The 21175-nt window shown below is 35.3% G+C and overlaps 3 protein-coding genes and 1 pseudogene across 3 annotated transcripts; 1 reads left to right on the forward strand and 3 right to left on the reverse strand.

The window, feature by feature from the left end:
- Nucleotides 1-215: 215 nt before the first annotated feature.
- LOC138910592 (CASP-like protein PIMP1) lies at nt 216-1972 on the reverse strand. The gene is made up of 3 exons (XM_070201830.1): nt 1760-1972; nt 1406-1538; nt 216-863 (listed from the first exon to the last, which is right to left on the reverse strand). The coding sequence occupies exons 1-3, from the start codon at nt 1927-1929 to the stop codon at nt 663-665; spliced, it is 504 nt and encodes a 167-aa protein (XP_070057931.1). The 5' UTR covers nt 1930-1972; the 3' UTR covers nt 216-662.
- A 3974-nt stretch (nt 1973-5946) lies between these two features.
- On the forward strand, nt 5947-7696 carry LOC138909261 (uncharacterized mitochondrial protein AtMg00810-like; annotated as a pseudogene).
- Nucleotides 7697-11521: 3825 nt separating this feature from the next.
- Nucleotides 11522-12880, reverse strand: LOC138910593 (CASP-like protein PIMP1). Its single transcript, XM_070201831.1, has 3 exons — nt 12634-12880; nt 12385-12517; nt 11522-12017 (listed from the first exon to the last, which is right to left on the reverse strand). Exons 1-3 carry the CDS (start codon nt 12801-12803, stop codon nt 11817-11819), a joined length of 504 nt encoding a protein of 167 aa, XP_070057932.1. The 5' UTR covers nt 12804-12880; the 3' UTR covers nt 11522-11816.
- Nucleotides 12881-14441: 1561 nt separating this feature from the next.
- On the reverse strand, nt 14442-14882 carry LOC138909262 (uncharacterized). Its single transcript, XM_070200447.1, has one exon. The coding sequence runs from the start codon at nt 14880-14882 to the stop codon at nt 14442-14444; it is 441 nt and encodes a 146-aa protein (XP_070056548.1).
- Nucleotides 14883-21175: the final 6293 nt, after the last annotated feature.

Raw genomic sequence — 21175 nt, forward strand, 5'->3', positions numbered from 1 at the left:
TCCGGGCGTTCGGCGTTTAGGGCATGGGATAATACCGGAGCTAACGTAACAATTTTCCCAATAAGAAAATCCATATGAACAATAAAGAAAATTTAGGTTTTAGCATATCTATAATTTATATCTTCTTTATAATTTAGGTCTCAGCAAGATGCACAGAAAATCTGATCGATTTTTTCTTTTTCATTTTTAATTCTATCTGATAATGAAAATTAATAGACATGGGAAGAGTATCTGAAGGAGCTGGCCGGCCGTGACTCTCTTTAATATTCTACTAAAAGATTCAAATAATTAAAAAGTTAATGCCATATTAACGCCAGCATAAGTTTCTCACTTACTCTCAAAATTAAAGATTGCAAACGGTCTCTAACTAAAGAGCAACGGTTTTGGAGGCAATATGTTCTTATTAACTTTGGAAAAAACAATTTCTAAATGATACAGAGGAAATTAAATACCCAAATTAAAGACAATTCCCAAAACAAAATATTACAAAAATAAATACAAAACCACCCTAAGACTTGCACAACTTCACCAACGTACTTAAAACAATTAGATACATTTTAAATAAAAATTGAAACTTCAACACAAGGCAAACTTCAAAATCTTGAAATAATAATATCTCAAAGCGTTGGATTTAAACTAAGAGATTGATTTTTTTTTTAAAATCAAGCTCTCTTGGGAAGAGCATAAGATGAGAAAACTGAGGAAACAGCAGCGAAAATGAATCCCAAAAGGCAAAGGCTGGCCGCAGCATTTGCAATGCCCAGAAATTTGTTCAGCGTGTCGTCACCGTTTTGAAGTTGCTTCAAATCATGTGTCATCCCAAAACTTGCTGCTGCTCCCGTTGCAAGGAAGTAGGAGATAAACTGCACACAAAAACTCAATCCGTTAGCTTTGGCTCGAATTTATATATATATATATATATATATATATATATATATATATATATATATATATATATATATATATATATATAAAATAGGCAGTAGTGAATGATTTTCTTTACTTGTATATTGTGTTTGTTCTCTTCTTTTCTCTCTTTCATGTTTAACTTGTATATACCGGCATTATGTAAGGAATTTTTACCCAACTAGGTCATATTTACTTGTTATAGGTAACTTGGTTTATTTTAAGATTACAAATCTCATCCCATTCATGGAAGGGTCGTTACCTGTAAATATATTTTAGGTGAGTAGATAATATTTTAAATTATTAGTGTATATAAATTAAACTCTATATTTTCTACTTTTATGGTGAAAAACGGTATTAGGAAAATAATGGATAAAATACAAAATTAGCAGGTCAGTCAAAACTAATTGCATTCGCTAGTCAAAACAAAAAATAAATAAATATATATAATACATCTTGTCGGCTTTTATTCTTGGAGCGGCTAAAAGTATAGAATTACCTTGTCACCATAGAAGTCAAATAGACAGAAACCTTCACCACCAAGGCGATTTCCTGTGGTCACAAGGAAAATTGAGAAAGCACTTTGGAGAAGAGTATATGCCATTCCAATAACCACAGTAGCAATCAGGTATCTGCATTTTCCCATAAAAGTTAGTCATCATGTCAAAATAAACTAACTATACTATTATATAAAAAAAGCAGTGCAGCGCATAAGTTATCCTACGTTAATGCATGGTTCAAAGAAGGGTTGTACCTCAAAAGGTCTAATGTAGACAACCTATCCTAAATGTACCACTGTATTATATATTGCTTAAAAATTATATATATTAGAGTGAAGTGAGAATTTTATTACCTGTAAGCATAAAAGTCGCTAAACTTAATTTTGACATCCCCAATATTAGTAGGGATAGTATCAGTATTGGTGGCAATCAAGATGAGTGAAATCAACAGGCAAATGAACGTAAGAACCCTAACGATGAGGCCGACAAACGGCGGAATAGTGGTGGTTGGTGGTGGTGCCATTTCCCTTCCGGTGAAGCTAATTCTCCAAATAAATTATTTCAAGTTTTTCGCATAGTAATATACTTGAGATGCGTTTGCATATTCATGTTATATAGAAAAAGATAATGCATAGGTTGTCGAAATGTTGACTTTGTCTTAATTTAGCGAGTCAATGCACAACTCAACACCATTGTGTATTTGATAATTGATATATTCCGGCTTCCACATGTAGAGAGAGTTTACTTTGAAATTTTGGGGGGGGGGGGGGGGGGGGGTAGGGTCATACATTCCATTTGATTGCTTTAAACTTACCCTAAACGACGCGTAAAATAAAGAAAATAAATTAAGCCTATGTTCGCAACTGGATTTGCAAAAAGAGAGAAAGAGAGAAAACAAAAGGAGAGAGGAATGATGTGTGTGTTTTTGTTGGGGGTGGGGGGTGGGGTGGGGGTGGTTAGACTTGCATTTAAGCAACTTGTTTGTGAATAAATTTTATTAGTTTCACAAACACACTTTACCTCCCAAAACATGCACTAATTGATTTGTCATTAGAACTAAATATATTAAGATAAACAAAAACTAAACTAATCTTTTCGTTTATTGACTATATCTCTTGTTAATCCTTGGCAACGAGTGTTTTACCGTAAAAGTGAGACTTTTCGACACAAATATGAATCAGTTGGACACCAAAGGGGATACTAGGCACCGAATAGAAAATCAAAAGACAAAAAAAAGACTGTATTTCGATATGTAACTACTTAACAATTACTTTTCTATAATGACCCGACTTGTTATTTTAAGAATCTATGCTCCATTCAGCTATATAAGGTCTCGAGTATCATCGTAATATGTATTATGACCCGCGTGTATTATCGAGTTTGGTTTTCGAAAGATTCAAAATTTAATTTAAAGAACAATTCTCATTTTTGAAGCTTAAATGGAAAGAGTTGACCGCAGAGTTGACTTTTGAGAAAACGATCACGGAATAGAATTTTGATGATTTCAGTAGCTCCTTATGATAATTTTGGACTTAGGAACGTATCCGAATTTTTTTTTTGAAGTCCGTAGTGAAATTTTGCTTGAAATGGCGAAAGTTGAATTTTTGTGAAGTTTGACCGGGGAGTTGACTTTTTGATTTCGGAGTCGCAATTCAGTTCTGAAAATTTTCATAGATCCGTTATGTCATTTATGACTTGTGTGCAAAATTTGAGGTCAATCGGAATTGATTTGATACGTTTCGGTGCAAAATATAGAAGTTGGAAGATTTAAAAAACTCATAATTCGATTCGATGCGCGATTCGTAATTTCGGCGTTGTTTGGCATGGTTTGACACCTCACTAAGTTCGTATTGTATTTTTGGACATGTTGGTATATTTAGTTAAGGTCCCGAGGGCCTCGGGTGAATTTCGGAAGGTTAACGGAATGAATTTCGGACAAAAGGAGCTGCTGAAATATTTCTGCTGGAGAAGCTGTTTTTGGACAGCAACTGGTGCAATCGTAGAGCTGACTTTGGAAGCTTATATCGCGAAATCTATAAGGAATCTGAAAATGATCAAAACATAAAAGTTGTAGCGCTTTGATTCTAGTTTCCAGAATGATAAATCATTCATCATTCGGATAATTGTACAAAAAGTTACGATCGATTGACTGAAACTAGTACTGCATATTTTGGCTATAGCAGTGTGCATCGCCAGAAATTTCTGCTGCACAGGGCTGACTTTGGGAGCTTATATTTCGCAATTTATAAGGAGTTGCACGATGAGCAAAACATGAAAGTTGTAGCCATTTGTATCTAGTTTGCAGAACTTTAAACCGTTTGGTTGTTGGAGTTGAGTACAAGAAGTTATGGTTGATATACTACAGGCTGTCGAGGAAGAGTTTGATATTTTCAATATAAGCATATAATGACCCAAAGGTCCATTTTTAATTCTAGAGACCGAAATTCGATTTCGAGACTTTTAATATTTTGATAATGAATTATAGGAGTGATCCGGAAAGTTTGGTCTAATTTCATCAAGTCGCGATTGAGTTTTTAGCGCGAAACATGAGTTAATTATTTAACAAGCGAAATTGGTATCACATTGAGCACATGAGCTCCGAATTGAGTTTCTATTGGACGAGTAGGTTCGTATATTTATTTGTGACTCATAGGAACAAGAATCATCGAATTACGAGTTCCACAGGCCTTAAAAATGCCATTCACGAACGTAACAGGGTTCTTGCGAACGCGAAGGCTTACTTGGCCTTCCCTTCACGAACACGTGCACTCCCTCGCGAACGCGAAAGGTAAAGTATACTGACCCCCTACCAGGTTCGTCCTTCATCGCGAACGCGTAGGCCTAGGATCCCATGCTCCGTGAACGCGACCCCTTACCCGCGAACGTGAAGAACATTTTCCATCTCCCCCAAATCCTTCATCGCGAACGCGAGAGCCCTTCCGCGTTCGCGAAATGCACCAACAAGTCTGTAAACATAATACAGACTTGCTCAAACTCTCGAAACCCTTAAATCAACAATGAAATCAAGAATCGCACCCCAAAACCGAATTAAATCAGAATATGAACTTCAAGTTTCCAAATTTCTCTGAATGCGCCGAGTCATACTTAGACTATTTAAAATGACACCAAATTTTGCGTGCAAGTCTTAAATCACCATACAGAACTATTCCCAGCCTTAGAATTTTAAACGGACCTCGATTACTCCAAAACATACTCCAAACTAAAATTAAATAACTTTAAAACCTTCAAAATAGCTAGTTAAGCGCTGAAACGCTCCCGGGTTGTCCAAAACCTGGTCCGAATATACGCCCAAGTCCAATATCATCATACGAACCTATTGGAACCATTAAATCCCGATTCATAGGTCGTTTACTCAAAATATTATCCGAAGTCAAACTTGGCCTTTTAAAGCCAAACTAAGGAACCAAATATTTCGATTTCAACCCGAACCCTTCCAAATCCCGAACTAACCATCCCCGCAAGTCATAAAATAGTAAAAGCACATATGGGGAGTCTTATTTAGAAGAACGAGGTTCTAGAAGGTAAAATAACCGGTTGAGTCGTTACATGTATATCTTATCAATTGAATGCCCTCCACCGTTCTTGGCAATAAATCACTCTTTGAGCTGTTGTATCACAAACAACCTTCCCTATCTCATCTAAGGATCATAAGATGCTTGTGTTTTGCTTCCCTACTTCCCAAAACTGATAAGTTTGGCCCTCGAGCTGTGAAGTGTGTGTTATTGGGATATGCAGCACTTCGGAAAGGATACAAGCTACTTGATCTTGAGCACAATGTGTTTTTTATCAGCAGAGATATAACCTTTTTTGAAGAAGCATTCCCTTTTCAAAATCCAAAAGTGGGGACTGATAAGTCTTTTCAAGATAATTTGGATATGAGATCATTTCATGATCATAATGATGTAGATCATGAGGCTTCTCTTCCTTCTTCATCAGCTCATGCTGCTGAATCATTCTCAAATTCATCTAATGCCTCTTCTTTAGAGAATTCACCAATACTTAACTCCAACCAGGGGCATTCAGAGTCCCTTCCAACTCCTATATCAGCTGCAACTCCTGAGTTACACGAACCATCTATTGATGATGTTACAAGATCAAGCAGGATCTCTAGACCTCCCATTTGGCTTAAGGATTATGTTAGAGCTGGCAAAGCTATACAAACTAATAGTTGTAGATATCCGATAGCTCCTGTCACGTGCTATGATCACTTGTCTCCAAATATCAAAAATACTTATCTCAGATCTCATCTAAACAAGAACCCAATAGTTACTATGAAGATGCAAAAGATAAAGGATGGATTGAGGCTATGCAGGCAGAAATAAAAGCATTGGAAGATAACAAATCTTGGGAGATAGTACCATTGCCCCCACAGAAGAGAGCTATAAGATGCAAATGTGTGTACAAGATTAAGTACAAGGCAACTAGAGACGTTGAAAGGTTCAAGGCATGACTTGTGGCCAAAGGGTACAATCAGAAGGAAGGATTGAATTACCAAGAAATATTCTCACCAGTAGTGAAGATGGTAACTGTCGGAAGTGTAATTGCTTTAGCTGCTGCTCCACCAAATGGATGTTTACAATGCTTTTCTACAAGGTGATTTAATTGAAGAAGTGTTCATGTGCATTCCATCTGGATTTATAGGATCTAACAACAAGTCATTGGTATGCAAATTACATAAATCCCTCTATGGGCTTAAGCATGCATCTCGACAATGGAATATCAAACTCACTACAACACTCTTTGCCTCAGGATTCTAGTAGAGTTACCTAGAATACTCCTTGTTCACCAAAAGAACTTTGGGGCAGTTGGTAGTGGTCCTTGTATATATAGATGACCTCATTTTTATAGGAGATAATCTACAACTAATACAAGATACCAACTCACAATTGCAAGATAGCTTCAAGATCAAAGATCTGGGAGAGCTAAAATAGTTTTTAGGAATTGAATTTGCCAGAAGTAAAGAGGGTATCTTGATGTATCAGAGGAAGTATAGCTTGGAGTTAATAGCTGATTTGGGTCTATCAGGATGTAAACCCGTTACTTCACCTTTGAAGTTGAATGCCAAGTTGACCACATTGGAGTTTTATACCCACACAGGTTCTACAACTGGTGATACTCTACTAGAGGATCCTAGGCCATATCAAATGTTACTTGGTAGGTTGCTGTATTTGACAATCACTTGACCCGACATCTCATTTGCAGTTCAAACCTTAATTCAGTTCATGCACATTCCCAAATCATCTCACATGCAAGCTGCCCTCAGAGTTGTGAGGTATGTTAAACACTGTCCTGGTCTAGGGGTGTTGATGAAGGCTGAATGTTCTGGATCTCTAGCATCCTTCTGTGATGCTAATTGGGCATCATGTCCCAATAGCAGAATATCTATAACAGGATACTTAGTGAAGTTTGGTGATTCCCTCATTTCATGGAAATCAAAGAAATAATCAACAGTTTCCAGAAGTTCTGCTGAGCCAGAGTACAAGAGTCTTGCTTCGACTGTAACTGAGATTCTTTGGCTTGTTGGCCTGTTTAAAGAGTTAGGGATTGTTCAACAAGCTCAACTTTCTATTTACAGTGATAACAAGTCAGCAATCCAGATAGCTGCCAATCCAGTCTTTCACGAACGGACAAAGCATATTTACAGTTCTCTCTTTCTAAATTCTGTCTCGTTCCACAAATTTAACAAAACATGCACCTCGCATTTTCCTTTAACTGTGTCCAAATCTACGTATCTTTTGTTTTGCATGATAATAGTCTTTAGTTTTTGTTTAATTATATGTAATTTTCCTACACGACAATTGGTGAAAAATACCCAAATTGAAGGACAACTCTCAAAACAAAAGTTATACTAGAAAAATACAAAACAATCTTAAGACTTCCAAAATTTTACCAACGTACTTTAACAAGTGCCTACAAAATTAAATACAAATTAATTGCAATTCAACACTATATGACGACCAAATGTGGCAAAATTAAGAATATAACATGAGGCATATTCATATAATCTTGTGAAAATAGCACGGGCTAGCCAGTTTTCGGACTGATAATTGAAAAATAGCCAGCATTTACAAAGTCATTAAAAAAATAGCCACTATTTTGCTGCAACACGGAAAGTTTCACCATAATATACTCGAGATTGATGCACCTGCTATGAATTTCCAGCATATTATGCTGGAACTCCAACACACGAAAAGTTCCAGCATAATATACTGGAGATTGGAGCACCTGTGTATAAACGTCCAACATATTATGCTGGACAAGTATATTAAACTGAAACTCCAGCATATTATGTTGGAAGTCCAGTATATTATATTGGAACTCCAGTATATTATGCTGGAACTCCAGTATAGTATGCTGGAATATTTTTTGGATTTTGAACAATATTTTCGTTTAAATTTATCTTTACATGAAAAATGGCTAAATTTCGATTACTTTTGAAACTGTGACTATTTATTGAATTCGTCATTTCTAAGTTGCTTCAATTGTTGTGTCGTCCCAAAAGTTTTAGCTGCTCTGGTAGCAAGAAAGTAGGACCTAAGCCGCACAAACCATAATAAAAAGGTTATTTAACCTATATATATGGCTTTCAAGTCCTGCTAATTAAGGTATTTTTTTTCGTAGAGATAATCGCGTGCACTGGCTGTCTGAAAAATATTTATATCACCAAGTTATTCATAGAGTTTTTTTGACCAATATTGTCCTTTATCATTGGGGTTAGGTCTATTTTGGTCCCTCAAATATAACCCTGAGCATATTTAGTCCCTTAAGTATGCTAAAGTGGAGCACCTTTAGTCTCACTGACACAATATATTCAAAAATTAATGGTGTTACATTGTTACCCAACTCTGATTCATGAAACAAATCTTTTGCTCTGAAGCAAAACGTTTCTTCTACTTTTATTGGATAACACAAACTATCACTTTAATTCCTCATTTTTAGATAATGTATTCTAAAATTTTGACCTTGAAAATATCCCCTTCTATGCCAGTTTTCAATAAGAAAATGATACTGTATAGCCGCTCTAAAAATAATAGCCGAAAAATATATAAAATTTGTATATTGTTTTGTATATATATACATTTAAAAATTTTAGTTGATTTTTCCAAAAATAAAAGTTAAAATTTGAAAAAATAGAGCTGCCAGGATCACTTCTAGGCATATTATTGAAGCAAACGAAAAACTAGGTTGTATTATCACTTTTAACCCATGCCAGAAATTATTTATATCTGGTAGCAGAAACTATTTAGCCGAAAAAATATATATATATATATATATATATATATTGTATGTTAATATACAAAAATTATACAAATTTTATGTACTTTTTGTAAATTATATATATATATATATATATATATATATATATATATATATATATATATATATACAAAATATACAAATTTTATACATTTTCCGGCTATTATTTTTACATCGGCTATATAGTGTCATTTTCTCATGAAAACTAACACAGAAGGGGATATTTTCAAGGTCAATATTTTAGAAGACATTATCTAAAAATAAGGAATTAAAGTGATAATTTGCGTTATCCAATAAAAGGGGAGGAAATATTTTATTTCAGAGCAGAAGATTTGCTTCATGAATCAAAGTTGGGTAACACCGTTAGTTTTTGAACACATTGTGTCAGTGAGACTAAATGTGCTCCACTTTAGCATACTTAAGGGACTAAATATGCTCAGGATTATATTTGAGGGACCAAAATAGACATACCCATAAAGATAATGGACAATATTGGCCAAAAACTCTTATTCATAAATTAGAAGTTTTAAGTTTTATGCACTGATAGAGTAAAAGTAATTGCAAATAATTCTATGCATCAATGTTGTTTCGTAACAACAAAAATACAACATACCCAGTATATTCCTACAAGTGGGTTAGGGGGTAGTGTGTACGCATGTCTTACCCCTACCTAGTGAAGGTAGAGAAATTGTTTCTTGTTTGGTAGGTTAGAATACTATTTTTATCAAGTTATAATTACATACTAACATAGAGATTTGCTTATAATTAACTTACGAATTTTAAAGTTATACACACTAACCTATAATTTAACTTGTTATAACATGTTACTTTCCCTATCCTTTATGTTACACACATGGGCAGATCCAGCATAATAACTACGGCTTCCCGTGAACCCATTAGCTTTTATTTAGATCCTGTATTTGTATTACAACAACAACAACCCAGTAGCTTTTGAAAAGTTCATTAACTGTATAAGAATATTTAGCTTGGAACCTACTTCGTCAATCTAGTTGTTATTATTTATTAACTTAAAATTTTTTAGGAACCCATAAACTTAAAATTCTGAATCCGCCTCTGGTTACCCACTACCCATCACGATTATACTACATGATTTTGTTAATTAAATCTTTATACTGTCCATATATATGAGTTAAATCTATTACTTCAATTATTATTTGAAGTGTGAGTGACTGTCTTTTTGTACTTTATGTTTGTTCTCTTCTTTTCTCTCTCTTCTTACAACAAATATTATACTAGTTTTACCATCTAATAAAAGGGATAAGGAAAAAAATTACTGTCACAATAGAAGTCAACTTGAGGGTACCCCTCACCACCAACGTGATTTCCTGTTCCCACGAGGCAAATTGAGAGAGCAGTTTGGGCAAGAGCGTGTACCATTCCAATGATCACAGCAGACATCAAGTATCTGAATATTCTCATAAAAGTTAGTCATCTTGTCAATTATTTTTAATGTACTACTACTAAATATTATACTCTCTTTGTCCCAATTTATGTGATGGTATTTAACTAAGCACAGACTTTAATTTAAAAATAATAGAAGAATTTTAAAATTTATGATCTAAAACAATTCATAAAAATTTGTGTGGCTAAATATCATCTTATTAAGGATAAAAATAGAAATTTAAATTTGATTTATTATTAAATATAAAAATATGTCTTTTTTTGGATTGATTAAAAAGAGAAAGAGTATCGCATAAAATAGAATGAAGGGAGTATTACTTTAGAAAATATAAATTATAGTAAAGTGAGAATTTTACCAGTAAGCAAAAACATCCTTAAACGTGATTTTGACATCTCCAATATTGGTAGAAATAGTATCAGTGTTGGTGGTAATAAGATGAGTGAAATCGACAGGCAAATAAGCGTAAGAACCCTTACAATGAGGCCGACAAACGGCGGGACGGTGGTTGTTGTTGGTGATGTCATTTCTAATTCCGATGAATAATAATCTACAAATAAATTATAAGAATAAAATTTATCGATACCTAAATCTTATTGCACAAAGGTTTCTTATAGTGATATACTGGAGGTGCAATATTAGTGTTATATAGAAAAAGGATAATGTATAAGTTGTAGAAACGTTGACTTTGTCTTAATATGCAAGCAAATGCACGACTCAAATCCATTCGTTTTTATTGCTTTATATTTACCCTAAATGATTGTAATGCATAGGTGGAGGAAAAGTAATCACATTTTCCTTTCAGAAAAGGACATTCTTGAATTAGAACCTTATACAGAAGGTTTTTCCATACCCGCTTCTTCTACCTATACTTATACCGCATTTGAAACACCTAAAGGAGAATAGTGCTCGTTAAATTTTTTGCTCATTTATATTCTAATGATTAGTCGCCTTTTATTTGCTCTTATTATTAATAGAGCTTTTATCGTGAATATAGGTGGACTCCATGTATTAACCTTTTCGAGAAAAAAAGTCTATATTTACCCATCTTTTGACTATGATTTAAGATATTATACCAAAAGTTAAACAAAAGATAAAGCTGAGCAATTTCGAAAAATACTGGAGCTGACGTAACCATTTTCCCAATAAGAAAATCCATATGAACAATAAAGAAAATTTAGGTTTTAGCATATCTATAATTTATATCTTCTTTATAATTTAGGTCTCAGCAAGATGCACAGAAAATCTGATCGATTTTTTTTTTTTCATTTTTAAATCTATCTGATAATGAAAATTAATAGACATGGGAAGAGTATCTAAAGGAGCTGGCCGGCCGTGACTCTCTTTAATATTCTACAAAAAGATTCAAATAATTAAAAAGTCAATGCCATATTAAAGATTGCAAACGGTCTCTAACTAAAGAGCAACGGTTTTGGAGGCAATATGTTCTTATTAACTTTGGAAAAAAACAATTTCTAAAGGATACAGAGGAAATTAAATACCCAAATTAAAGACAATTCCCAAGACAAAATATTACAAAAATAAATACAAAACCATCCTAAGACTTACACAACTTCACTAACGTACTTAAAACATTTAGATACATTTTAAATACAAATTGAAACTTCAACACAAGGCAACCTTCAAAATCTTGAAATAATAATATCTCAAAGCGTTGGATTTAAACTATGAGATTAATTTTTTTTTTAAAATCAAGCTCTCTTGGGAAGAGCATAAGATGAGAAAACTGAGGAAACAGCAGCGAAAATGAATCCCAAAAGGCAAAGGCTGGCCGCAGCATTTGCAATGCCCAGAAATTTGTTCAGTGTGTCGTCACCGTTTTGAAGTTGCTTCAAATCATGTGTCATCCCAAAACTTGCTGCTGCTCCCGTTGCAAGGAAGTAGGAGATAAACTGCACACAAAAACTCTGAATCCGTTAGCTTTGGCTCGAATTATATACTAGATCATATTTACTTGATATATGTAACTTGGTTTATTTTAAGATTACAAATCTCACATCCCATTCATGGAAGGGTCGTTACCTGTAAATATATTTTAGGTGAGTAGATAATATTTTAAATTATTAGTGTATATAAATTAAACTCTATATTTTCTACTTTTATGGTGAAAAACGGTATTAGGAAAATAATGGACAAAATACAAAATTAGCAGGTCAGTCAAAACTAATTGCATTCGCTAGTCAAAATAAAAAATAAATAAATATATATAATACATCTTGTCGGCTTTTATTCTTGGAGCGGCTAAAAGTATAGAATTACCTTGTCACCATAGAAGTCAAATAGACAGAAACCTTCACCACCAAGGCGATTTCCTGTGGTCACAAGGAAAATTGAGAAAGCACTTTGGAGAAGAGTATATGCCATTCCAATAACCACAGTAGCAATCAGGTATCTGCATATTCTCATAAAAGTTAGTCACAATATCATATCAAAATAAGAAAACTAATTGTACTAACTAGTATATATTGCTTAAATTATACGTAGTATATATTAAAGTGAGAATTTTACCTGTAAGCATAAAAGTCACTAAACTTAATTTTGACATCCCCAATATTAGTAGGGATAGTATCAGTATTGGTGGCAATCAAGATGAGTGAAATCAACAGGCAAATGAACGTAAGAACCCTAACGATGAGGCCGACAAACGGCGGAATAGTGGTGGTTGGTGGTGGTGCCATTTCCCTTCCGGTGAAGAATTATAATCTTCTAATTCTCCAAATAAATTATTTCAAGGTTTTCGTGTAGTAATATACTTGAGATGCGTTTGCATATTCATGTTATATAGAAAAAGATAATGCATAGGTTGTCGAAATGTTGACTTTGTCTTATTTTAGCAAGTCAATGCACAACTCAAGTCCATTGTGTATTTGATAATTGAGATATTCCGGCTTCCACATGTAGAGAGTTTACTTTGAAATTTGGGGGGGGGGGGGGGGGGGGAGGTCATACATTTCATTTTATTGCTTTAAATTTACCCTAAACGACGCGTAAAATAAAGAAAATAAATTAAGCCTATGTTCGCAACTGGATTTGCAAAAAGAGAGAAAGATAGAAAACAAAAGGAGAGAGGGATGATTTTTTTTTTGGGGGTGGGGTGGGCGTGGGGGGGGGGGGGGAAGAGTTAGACTTGCATTTAAGCAACTTGTTTGTGAATAAATTTTATTAGTTTCACAAACACAATTTACCTCCCAAAACATGCACTAATTGATTGTCACTAGAACTAAATATATTAAGATAAACAAAAACCAAACTAATCTTTTCGTTCATTTATTGACTATATCTCTTGTTAATCCAGTAGCTTTGTCAATGAGTGTTTTATCGTAAAAGTGAGACTTTTCGGCACAAATATGAATCGGTTGGACACCAAAGGGATACTAGGCACCGAATAAAAAATCAAAATACAAAAAAAAGTATTGTATTTCGATATGTAACTACTTAACAATTGCCTTTCCATATTCAGGAAGATTTCAAAGTAAATATATTCACAACTATCTTGAAATAAAACTTTCCTAGTGAATGCATTTGGAACTTTTTTTTGTGTGTCATTTTTCTAATACTCGTTGAATCAATAAATGTGATTTTTTCAATGACTCAATTAGGAATTAACGTGGAAAAAAGAAGTTGACTTGAAGCAAGGCATAAAATTGTGAGAAATTAAAAAAAAAAAACTCAATTTGCACCTACTTGCCGACACGTCATCCTTATTTTTTTCTAAATGTTATCTTAATTTTTTGGGTGGGTTGAGCTTAAATAATTATTAAAAAAAGTGGAAAAATATAGGAGGAAATTGATTTGAATGCTCCAAACAAATACTTCGTTCTCCCCCATATTGCAATTTCTTACTTGGTGAATCTTGCAAGTTGTATTTATTTTTCATAGAATAGAAACAGCTCATCATTTTACAATTAATATATTATCCTACTGACCCTAAATGACCGGTTTTAATTACAAATAAAGGTGGATTTCTTCTAAGTTTAGCTGGTATTTTATTGACTTTTGGTGAATGAGGTCAGCCACGAAAGAATTCTTCTCTAAAAACAGGAGTACCAAATTACTGAATTATGTGAAGAGAAGATAATGACAATGACGATTAAGCCAATTGCTTCACTTTTTTTTTTTTGGGGGGGTTAAATGGAAAATTTTATTCAACCAAGTATAATTATTTATAAGCACACATGCTCCTTGGACTCTAGAGACGTGATCATACAAAAATAACTATGGAACTCTCTATACTAGCGAGTACCAGTTTCAAGCTCTATAACTGCTCACCTTCTAGGAAGGGTATCAGTTGTAGAGGCAAGAATATCTTGTAGCTCCTAGTCGGGATAGCCTCTTAATCTATCTAGTTCATTCTGCCATTTGGAGTATCTTTGCCCAACAATATGCAATTGTAGGGCTATTTCTTTCAATCTGTCTATACTAGTTCTCTTCAGTTGTTGAAAACTTCTACTATTTCTTTCCATCCAAACATGGTAGACTGTGGCTGAAAATATGAAGGCAAGGATGGATGCTCTTGGATGCTTGCTTCTTGTTATGTTTGCCAGCCAAACTAGTTCCTCATTCCATGATCGCACTTGCCTCTGCATTCCTGTCCATTGAAGTAGTTTATGCCATATAGTCTTGGAGTAGTTGCATTCAAAGAATAGGTGATTGAGTGTTTCCTCTGTATCTGTTGAGCAAAGCACAGACTCACTTTGCACTTGTATTTCCCACTTTTGTATTCTGTCTACTGTTGCCAATCTTTGTTGGAGAGCCATCCATAAAATGAACTGATGTTTTGATATCATGTCTTCCAATAGACTTTAGGGTATTGAGGAAGAATATCCTTATAGGCTTTCTTAATGCTGAATTTGGCATTTGTTGTATAAGTCTGTATTCTATTCATGTCAGGTGCTAGCCATTGTCTAGCCTCAAATATCTTTCTAACCACCCAACTTGCTTGTCTTGGTGTTCTCATTTCCTTTAAGTCCTCCTCTTTAATGTATTGATGTTGAATCCATAAGACCCAAAGTGTATCCCTTTTCTAAGAAATTGCCCATAACAACTTCAATATTGCAGCTCTATTCCACAAGGTAAAATTGAGTATATTGAATCCACCGGTAGATCTTGGCTGGCATATTGTCTCCCAGGAAATGGGTGTCCTATTAGCATTCTCCTTTGTACCATGCTAGAGGAAATTTTTGCAAACAGCTATAACTACTTTAACTACTTTTTTTGGGAGTAGAAAAATCTGAGCCCAGTAGGTTTGGATCTCAAACAAAACACTTTTTATCAATTGGAGTCTTTCTGTATATGATAAAAACTTAGAAGACCAATATTTGACCCTTGCCATAATCTTTTCCACCAAAGGCATACACTGGTTGATAGTCAGTTTTGTAGCAGATAGTGGTACTCCTAGGTATTTGAAGGGAAGGTTGCCAAGAGAGAAGTAGAGTTTAGCCAGGAGTTCTTGTCTGAGTTCAGCTTTGACACCAACAATGTATAGGGAGCTCTTCTCCATATTAGCGTTAAGTCCTGATACAGATGAGAAGTGCTCAAAATAATTCATCATGAGTTGCACTGAAATTCTGTCTGCTCTACAACACAAGAGCAGATCATCAGCAAAACATATACGAGTGATGTGTTGCTTGGAGCATTTAGGATAATACTTAAAGTTTGGAATTTCTTTTCAGCTTCTTTAGTGCTCTATTCAGATATTCCATCACAAGCACAAAGAGATATGGTGATATAGGATCCCCTTGCCGTAGACCTTTCTTTGCTGGGAATCTAGCTGTTATGCCTCAATTTATCAACAATGTATATCTTACTGTGGTTACACACTCCATGATCAGACACACCATCTTGTGAGGGATCCCCTTGTGTTATCTGTATAGCTCTTGAATTTTGCCTAAGTACTCTTTCCTGTATTGCATCCCATTTCTCAATCAGTGTGAGTGTCAGGTTTTCCTCCTCTATGAGTGCTGGATTGTAATGGTCCTCATTTATGGCCCTTTGAACTGCTTCCAGCTTCTTCTTCAGGCTCTCTAGTTTGCTGTCAATGGAAGAAAATTCTTTGAGGATGTCCCTAGTTTGGATTTCCCGCATCTTCAGTTTCATGCAGATCTTAAACATAGTGTGGCCCTGAATTTGTTGTGTCTAAACTATTCTGACTGCTTCTCTATAATTTTCCTGTTGCAGGAGCACTGTCAAGAGTCTAAAAGGCATGTTGACTTTAGAACTGTTCACTACTGTATTCAACATGATTGGGGAGTGGTCTAAAACTCCTAGAACCAAGTACACAGCCTCAATACTTGCATATGTCTGGAACCGATCATGGTTGCCAAAGGCCCAGTCTATGTGGCTGTATATTCTGTTATCTACATCTCTTTTATTGCCAAGAGAATTGACAACCTTGTTTGGTGATTTGCCATACACCAATATCTTCAATACATTATTGAAATTCTATAGTTTTCTGTTGGTGTATTGGGGCTCTATTTATCCTATCCCCCACTAATAGAACACTATTGAAGTCTCCTAGAATGGTCCATGGGATACTTAGCTTCACATGTATGGCTTAAATTGGTCCCACAGAGGCTTACTATCAGCAGTGGTATGCAATCCATAAATAAAGATTCCATAGCAGCTGAAACTTGTATTTCTATCTTGGATGTAACAGTGGACAAGCTGGCTATAGGATTGAAGCACTGTAGTTGTAACATTCACTGACTTCCAACATATCTAGATTATTCCATTTTGGTGCTGAGGAGAAGTTATCTACAAATTTTCATCCTGCTCCAAGCTTCCTTTGTATCAATACAACCTTTGACTTTTTCACTTTGGTTTCAAAGCATCCTACCATATCTATCTTATTGTTAAACAAAAACAATACTCTTTTTGTTTATAGGGATTATTTAACCCCCTTATGTTCCAAGTGCTGAAGATCATGGTGGAGGTGTGTCAAGACCCAATTTCTCCTATAGGCCGTGATGGTGCCCAACATTACCGTTAGGCAAGCCAATAGTGAATTAAACAGGTTATTCCTCTTTTTAGTAAGTTTCCAAATAATTAGATTCTATTTAATATGAAATTAAGGATTAGAAAATTTAATAAATGAAGCAAAAACAATTGAGTGGCAAACATAGTGATATAAATACTCCAAAATCATAAAGTCTACCAGTGTGTGCGCCAAGACCGGGTGCCACAAGTGTATGAGAAACTAGTAGAATATAAAAAATTCTAACTATTATCTAAATATAAAGTAGATAGAATGTAGATACAAAAGAGAGACTCTAGGGGCTGCAGAATGGCTCAGGAAGCAACTCACCACTAGGCCTCAGAATATCTGGGATGCGCGCCGATAGGACCGCCATATGCATCTGCCTCAGATCATGCACAGTCAGTGCAGAATTATAGCGTGAGTACATAAACAACATGCACCCAGTAAGTTTTAAGTCTAACCTTAAAGAAGTAGTGATGAGGGGCCGACTTCGACACTTACTATGGGCTAATAATATGAGTACAGAGATTCTAAATAAACATAGGTTATGTAAATAATAACAATAACTCATTAACAAGCAAGAGCAAATAATTGTTTCACCAATTTAATAATTCCAAATAAATCACCTTCCTTACAAATCGTAACCTTACAAGCCACAACATAATATAAGGTATGATTAAGCACCAAGTATTATTAAGCACGATTTATGCTGAGGTAGTACGGCCCGATCTAGAATAATGTGTACACTGCCGAGGGTCGAGCGGCACAAACTATAGATGCATCTATCTACTGCAGAGGTGTTCATCCCGCTCCATAAGAAGAGATGATAATCTATCTACTACAAAGGTTTCAATCATCAATTCGTACTTGTGATGTTGTTTAGCATGATTTGAGGCCTCGAGTAAGTTCGTGTTATGTTTTGGGACTTGTTGGTATGATCGGACGGGGTCCCGGGGGCCTTGGGTGCGTTTCAAGATTGTTGTGGGTTATTTCTCCCTGTTTTTACTGTTGCTGGTTCTGGTTTTGTCCTTCGCGAACGCGAAGGGATTCACGTGTTCGCGAAGACAGATTTAAGGATGCTAGATTTTTTGTTCATCGAACGCGACACATGGGTCGGAACGCGGAAGAGAACCTGGGGCAGCCTACGCGAATGCGACATGGAGATCGCGAATGCGAAGAAAAGAGGGGAGCTGGGGGCCTGGAGGTGTTAAACCTTCGCGAACGCGGCTTTGTGACCGCGAACGCGAAGCATCAGGACCTGGAGGCATTGCGAACGCGAAGAGGAATTTTGGAGGTAGTGACTTTAAGCCTTCGCGATCGCGAAGATGCTCCCGCTATTGCGAAGAAGAACATGCCTGAGCAGACTTGGCTTCATACGGGATTTGGCATATTTTCTTTCATTTTTAATTGGTTGGGGCGATTTTTGGAGAGCTTCAAGGGGAGATTTTCATCATCTATTGCAAGGTATGTAATTCCTGCATATTGCTAGCTAACTACATGGATTCTATAAGGATTTAAGCGTGGAAATTAGTAGGAATTGTGAGATTTTGAAAGAAACATAGAAATTGGTATTTTTGAATTTTTACCACGAAATTGGACATGGAATTAGGAATAAATCATATATTTGAGTTCGTAATGTTATGGTAAAGTGTATCTTCAAAAACTTTAGAATCCGAGCACGTGGGCCAGCGGGTTGACTCTATTGACTTTTCGAGCGGAGTTGAGAATCATTATGAATTGTTAAATTATAAGCATTGGAGTATATTTTGATTGATTTTCACGTTGCTTGACTAGTTTCAGAACGTTTGTCTTGAATTGAGGAATTAGAGAGGCTTTGGCATTGGTTATTGGAACTTTGGAGCGAGGTAAGTCTCCTGTCTAATTTTGTGAAGGGAAAACTATCCCTAGGTGATTTAATTGTTATGTGCTACTAGTTGTGGGTTCTACGTACGCACAAGGTGACGAGAGTCCATAAGTAGCTAAAGTATGTTTATGTCCGGGTAAACTTAGGACTTTATCATGTAATATTTGAACTCATTCTGCTGGCTTAATTAATTAAATTTATAATTGAAATTGACTTAGAAATATATGTATATATTATGCCGAGCCTTATCACCTTGAGTTGTTGGCAAGTTATTTGAAAAATAGTAAATGTTATATTAACGTTGTGCTCATGTATTGTATTGTAAGAACGTGTCTCGTAATTCGATTATTTCCTTCCTTTTCTTGTGGAGCGGGCCGAACGCCTCGGGAGTATAATAGATACATCTATGATTCATGCAGCTCGACTCTCGGTAGTGTACATATTATTCTGGATCAGGCCAAATGACCCTGGCATAATCGTGCGTTATTTCGCTGGCAGTCCGGTTATTCACGAGGTTATCCTTCCACGGATGCCTGGCAATTTATGTGGTATTTCTTATCCGTGTGTTACTGTCACTTGATATATTTGAGCTGTTGAGGTAGAATACAAGACTGAGAAATTCACACATTTAAAAGAAAATTTTGAAAGATTATGTAACTTACAACACCATTATTGCTGTGTGCTTCATATCTGCTTATGATTTATTATATTATTTTATTGGACCTCTAGTAAGTGTCAATATCGACCCCTCGTCACTGCTTCTCCAAGGTTAAGCTAGATACTTACTGGGTACGCATTGATTTACGTACTCATGCTACACTTCTGCACTAAATGTGCAGGATATGACAGGTTCAATTGGTGGTTATCTTGGTGCGTAGGCGCAGCTGCTGAGGAGACTTTATGGTGAGCTGCATTTCAGGCTACGTATCGCAACCCACAAAGTCTCCATCATACTATTTACTTTATTCTGTCTTATTTACATTCTGGACAAATGTTGTATTATTATCGTACTCCTTAGTTAATGCTCATGCACTTGTGACACTGGGTCTCGGGATATTCTAGATGTTGTTGTGATTTTATTTAGAATTTACACACTTTTAATACCATTTCTATTTAAAGTGTAAGTTTTCATGATTTTAAAGCGTTGATTTCCTTATCTAATAAAATTCATGATTTTTTAATAATAAAATGCGTAGCCAAGTTGGTAGTTCATCGTTGGCTTTTCTAACGATGACGTTGGGCGCCATCATGGCCTATAGTGAATTTTGGGTTGTGACAATTACCTTCTAACACTTCATAATTTGGAATTCTCAAACACTAAAGGTTCTCTATATAGTCTACTCAGTCTATTGCTCAGATAGTCACCGAACTATCTGAAATTATGGATGAAAATTATTTTTCTTTCATTTATAACAACAAAGTCACTCAACTATCCCTATTGCACTCTGATGATCACTCAATTGGATTTATTGATTTTTTTGGGTGGAAATTGCTACTTGCCATCCATATGAATTTTTTATATTTTTGTACCATTTAAAATAATTTATAAATAAACAAATCATAAAAACTCATCCATACACCCTGTCTGGCCCAACCTGACCCATTTGTAAAGGTATAAACCAATCCAAAAGTTGCGCTCTTTCTTCTTTCAAAGTCACATAATTTCAATAATAACTTGGACCCATATTATTTTATAAAACAAATCTTTCTTCATGTAACAACCCGGCCAGTCGTTTTGAGAGTATTAGCTCCAATTCCCTATTTACTGCTTCCCCCGTATCTTTTTCTACTTATGTGACTTGCCGGGTTTTTTTTTTGTGGTTTTGGAGTGATTTGGAACACTTAGTCCTTAAAACGGAAGCTTAAGTTCTAGGATTTTGACTGTAGTTGGAACTCTGTGAAGACAACTTTGGAATGGCATTTTGTCAGTTTCATTAGCTCCGTTAGGTAATTTTGGATTTAGGAGCGTGTCCGAATTATGTTTAGGAGGTCTGTAGCTGAATTAGACTTGAAATGACGAAAGTTGAATTTTGGGAAGTTTGACCGGAAGTGGACTTTTTGATATCGGAGTCAGATTCCGATTCCGGAAGTTGGAGTAAGTCCATAATGTCAATTATGACTTGTGTGCAAAATTTGAGGTCAATCGGACATGATATGATAGGTTTCGGCATCAGTAGTAGAAGTTTGAAGTTTCAAAGTTCATTAAGTTT

Source organism: Nicotiana tomentosiformis, chromosome 4 (genome assembly GCF_000390325.3).
Source record: "Nicotiana tomentosiformis chromosome 4, ASM39032v3, whole genome shotgun sequence".
Lineage (NCBI taxonomy): Eukaryota > Viridiplantae > Streptophyta > Magnoliopsida > Solanales > Solanaceae > Nicotiana > Nicotiana tomentosiformis.

Coding starts and splice junctions, on each gene's coding strand:
- LOC138910592 (XM_070201830.1), bottom strand. CDS start 1,929: ATGGCACCACCACCAACCACCACTATTCCGCCGTTTGTCGGCCTCATC. Junction 1,539..1,759: donor AGCGACTTTTATGCTTACAG/GTAATAAAATTC, acceptor GGGAAAATGCAG/ATACCTGATTGCTACTGTGG. Junction 864..1,405: donor TTGACTTCTATGGTGACAAG/GTAATTCTATAC, acceptor TTTTGTGTGCAG/TTTATCTCCTACTTCCTTGC.
- LOC138910593 (XM_070201831.1), bottom strand. CDS start 12,803: ATGGCACCACCACCAACCACCACTATTCCGCCGTTTGTCGGCCTCATC. Junction 12,518..12,633: donor AGTGACTTTTATGCTTACAG/GTAAAATTCTCA, acceptor GAGAATATGCAG/ATACCTGATTGCTACTGTGG. Junction 12,018..12,384: donor TTGACTTCTATGGTGACAAG/GTAATTCTATAC, acceptor TTTTGTGTGCAG/TTTATCTCCTACTTCCTTGC.
- LOC138909262 (XM_070200447.1), bottom strand. CDS start 14,882: ATGGCTCTCCAACAAAGATTGGCAACAGTAGACAGAATACAAAAGTGG.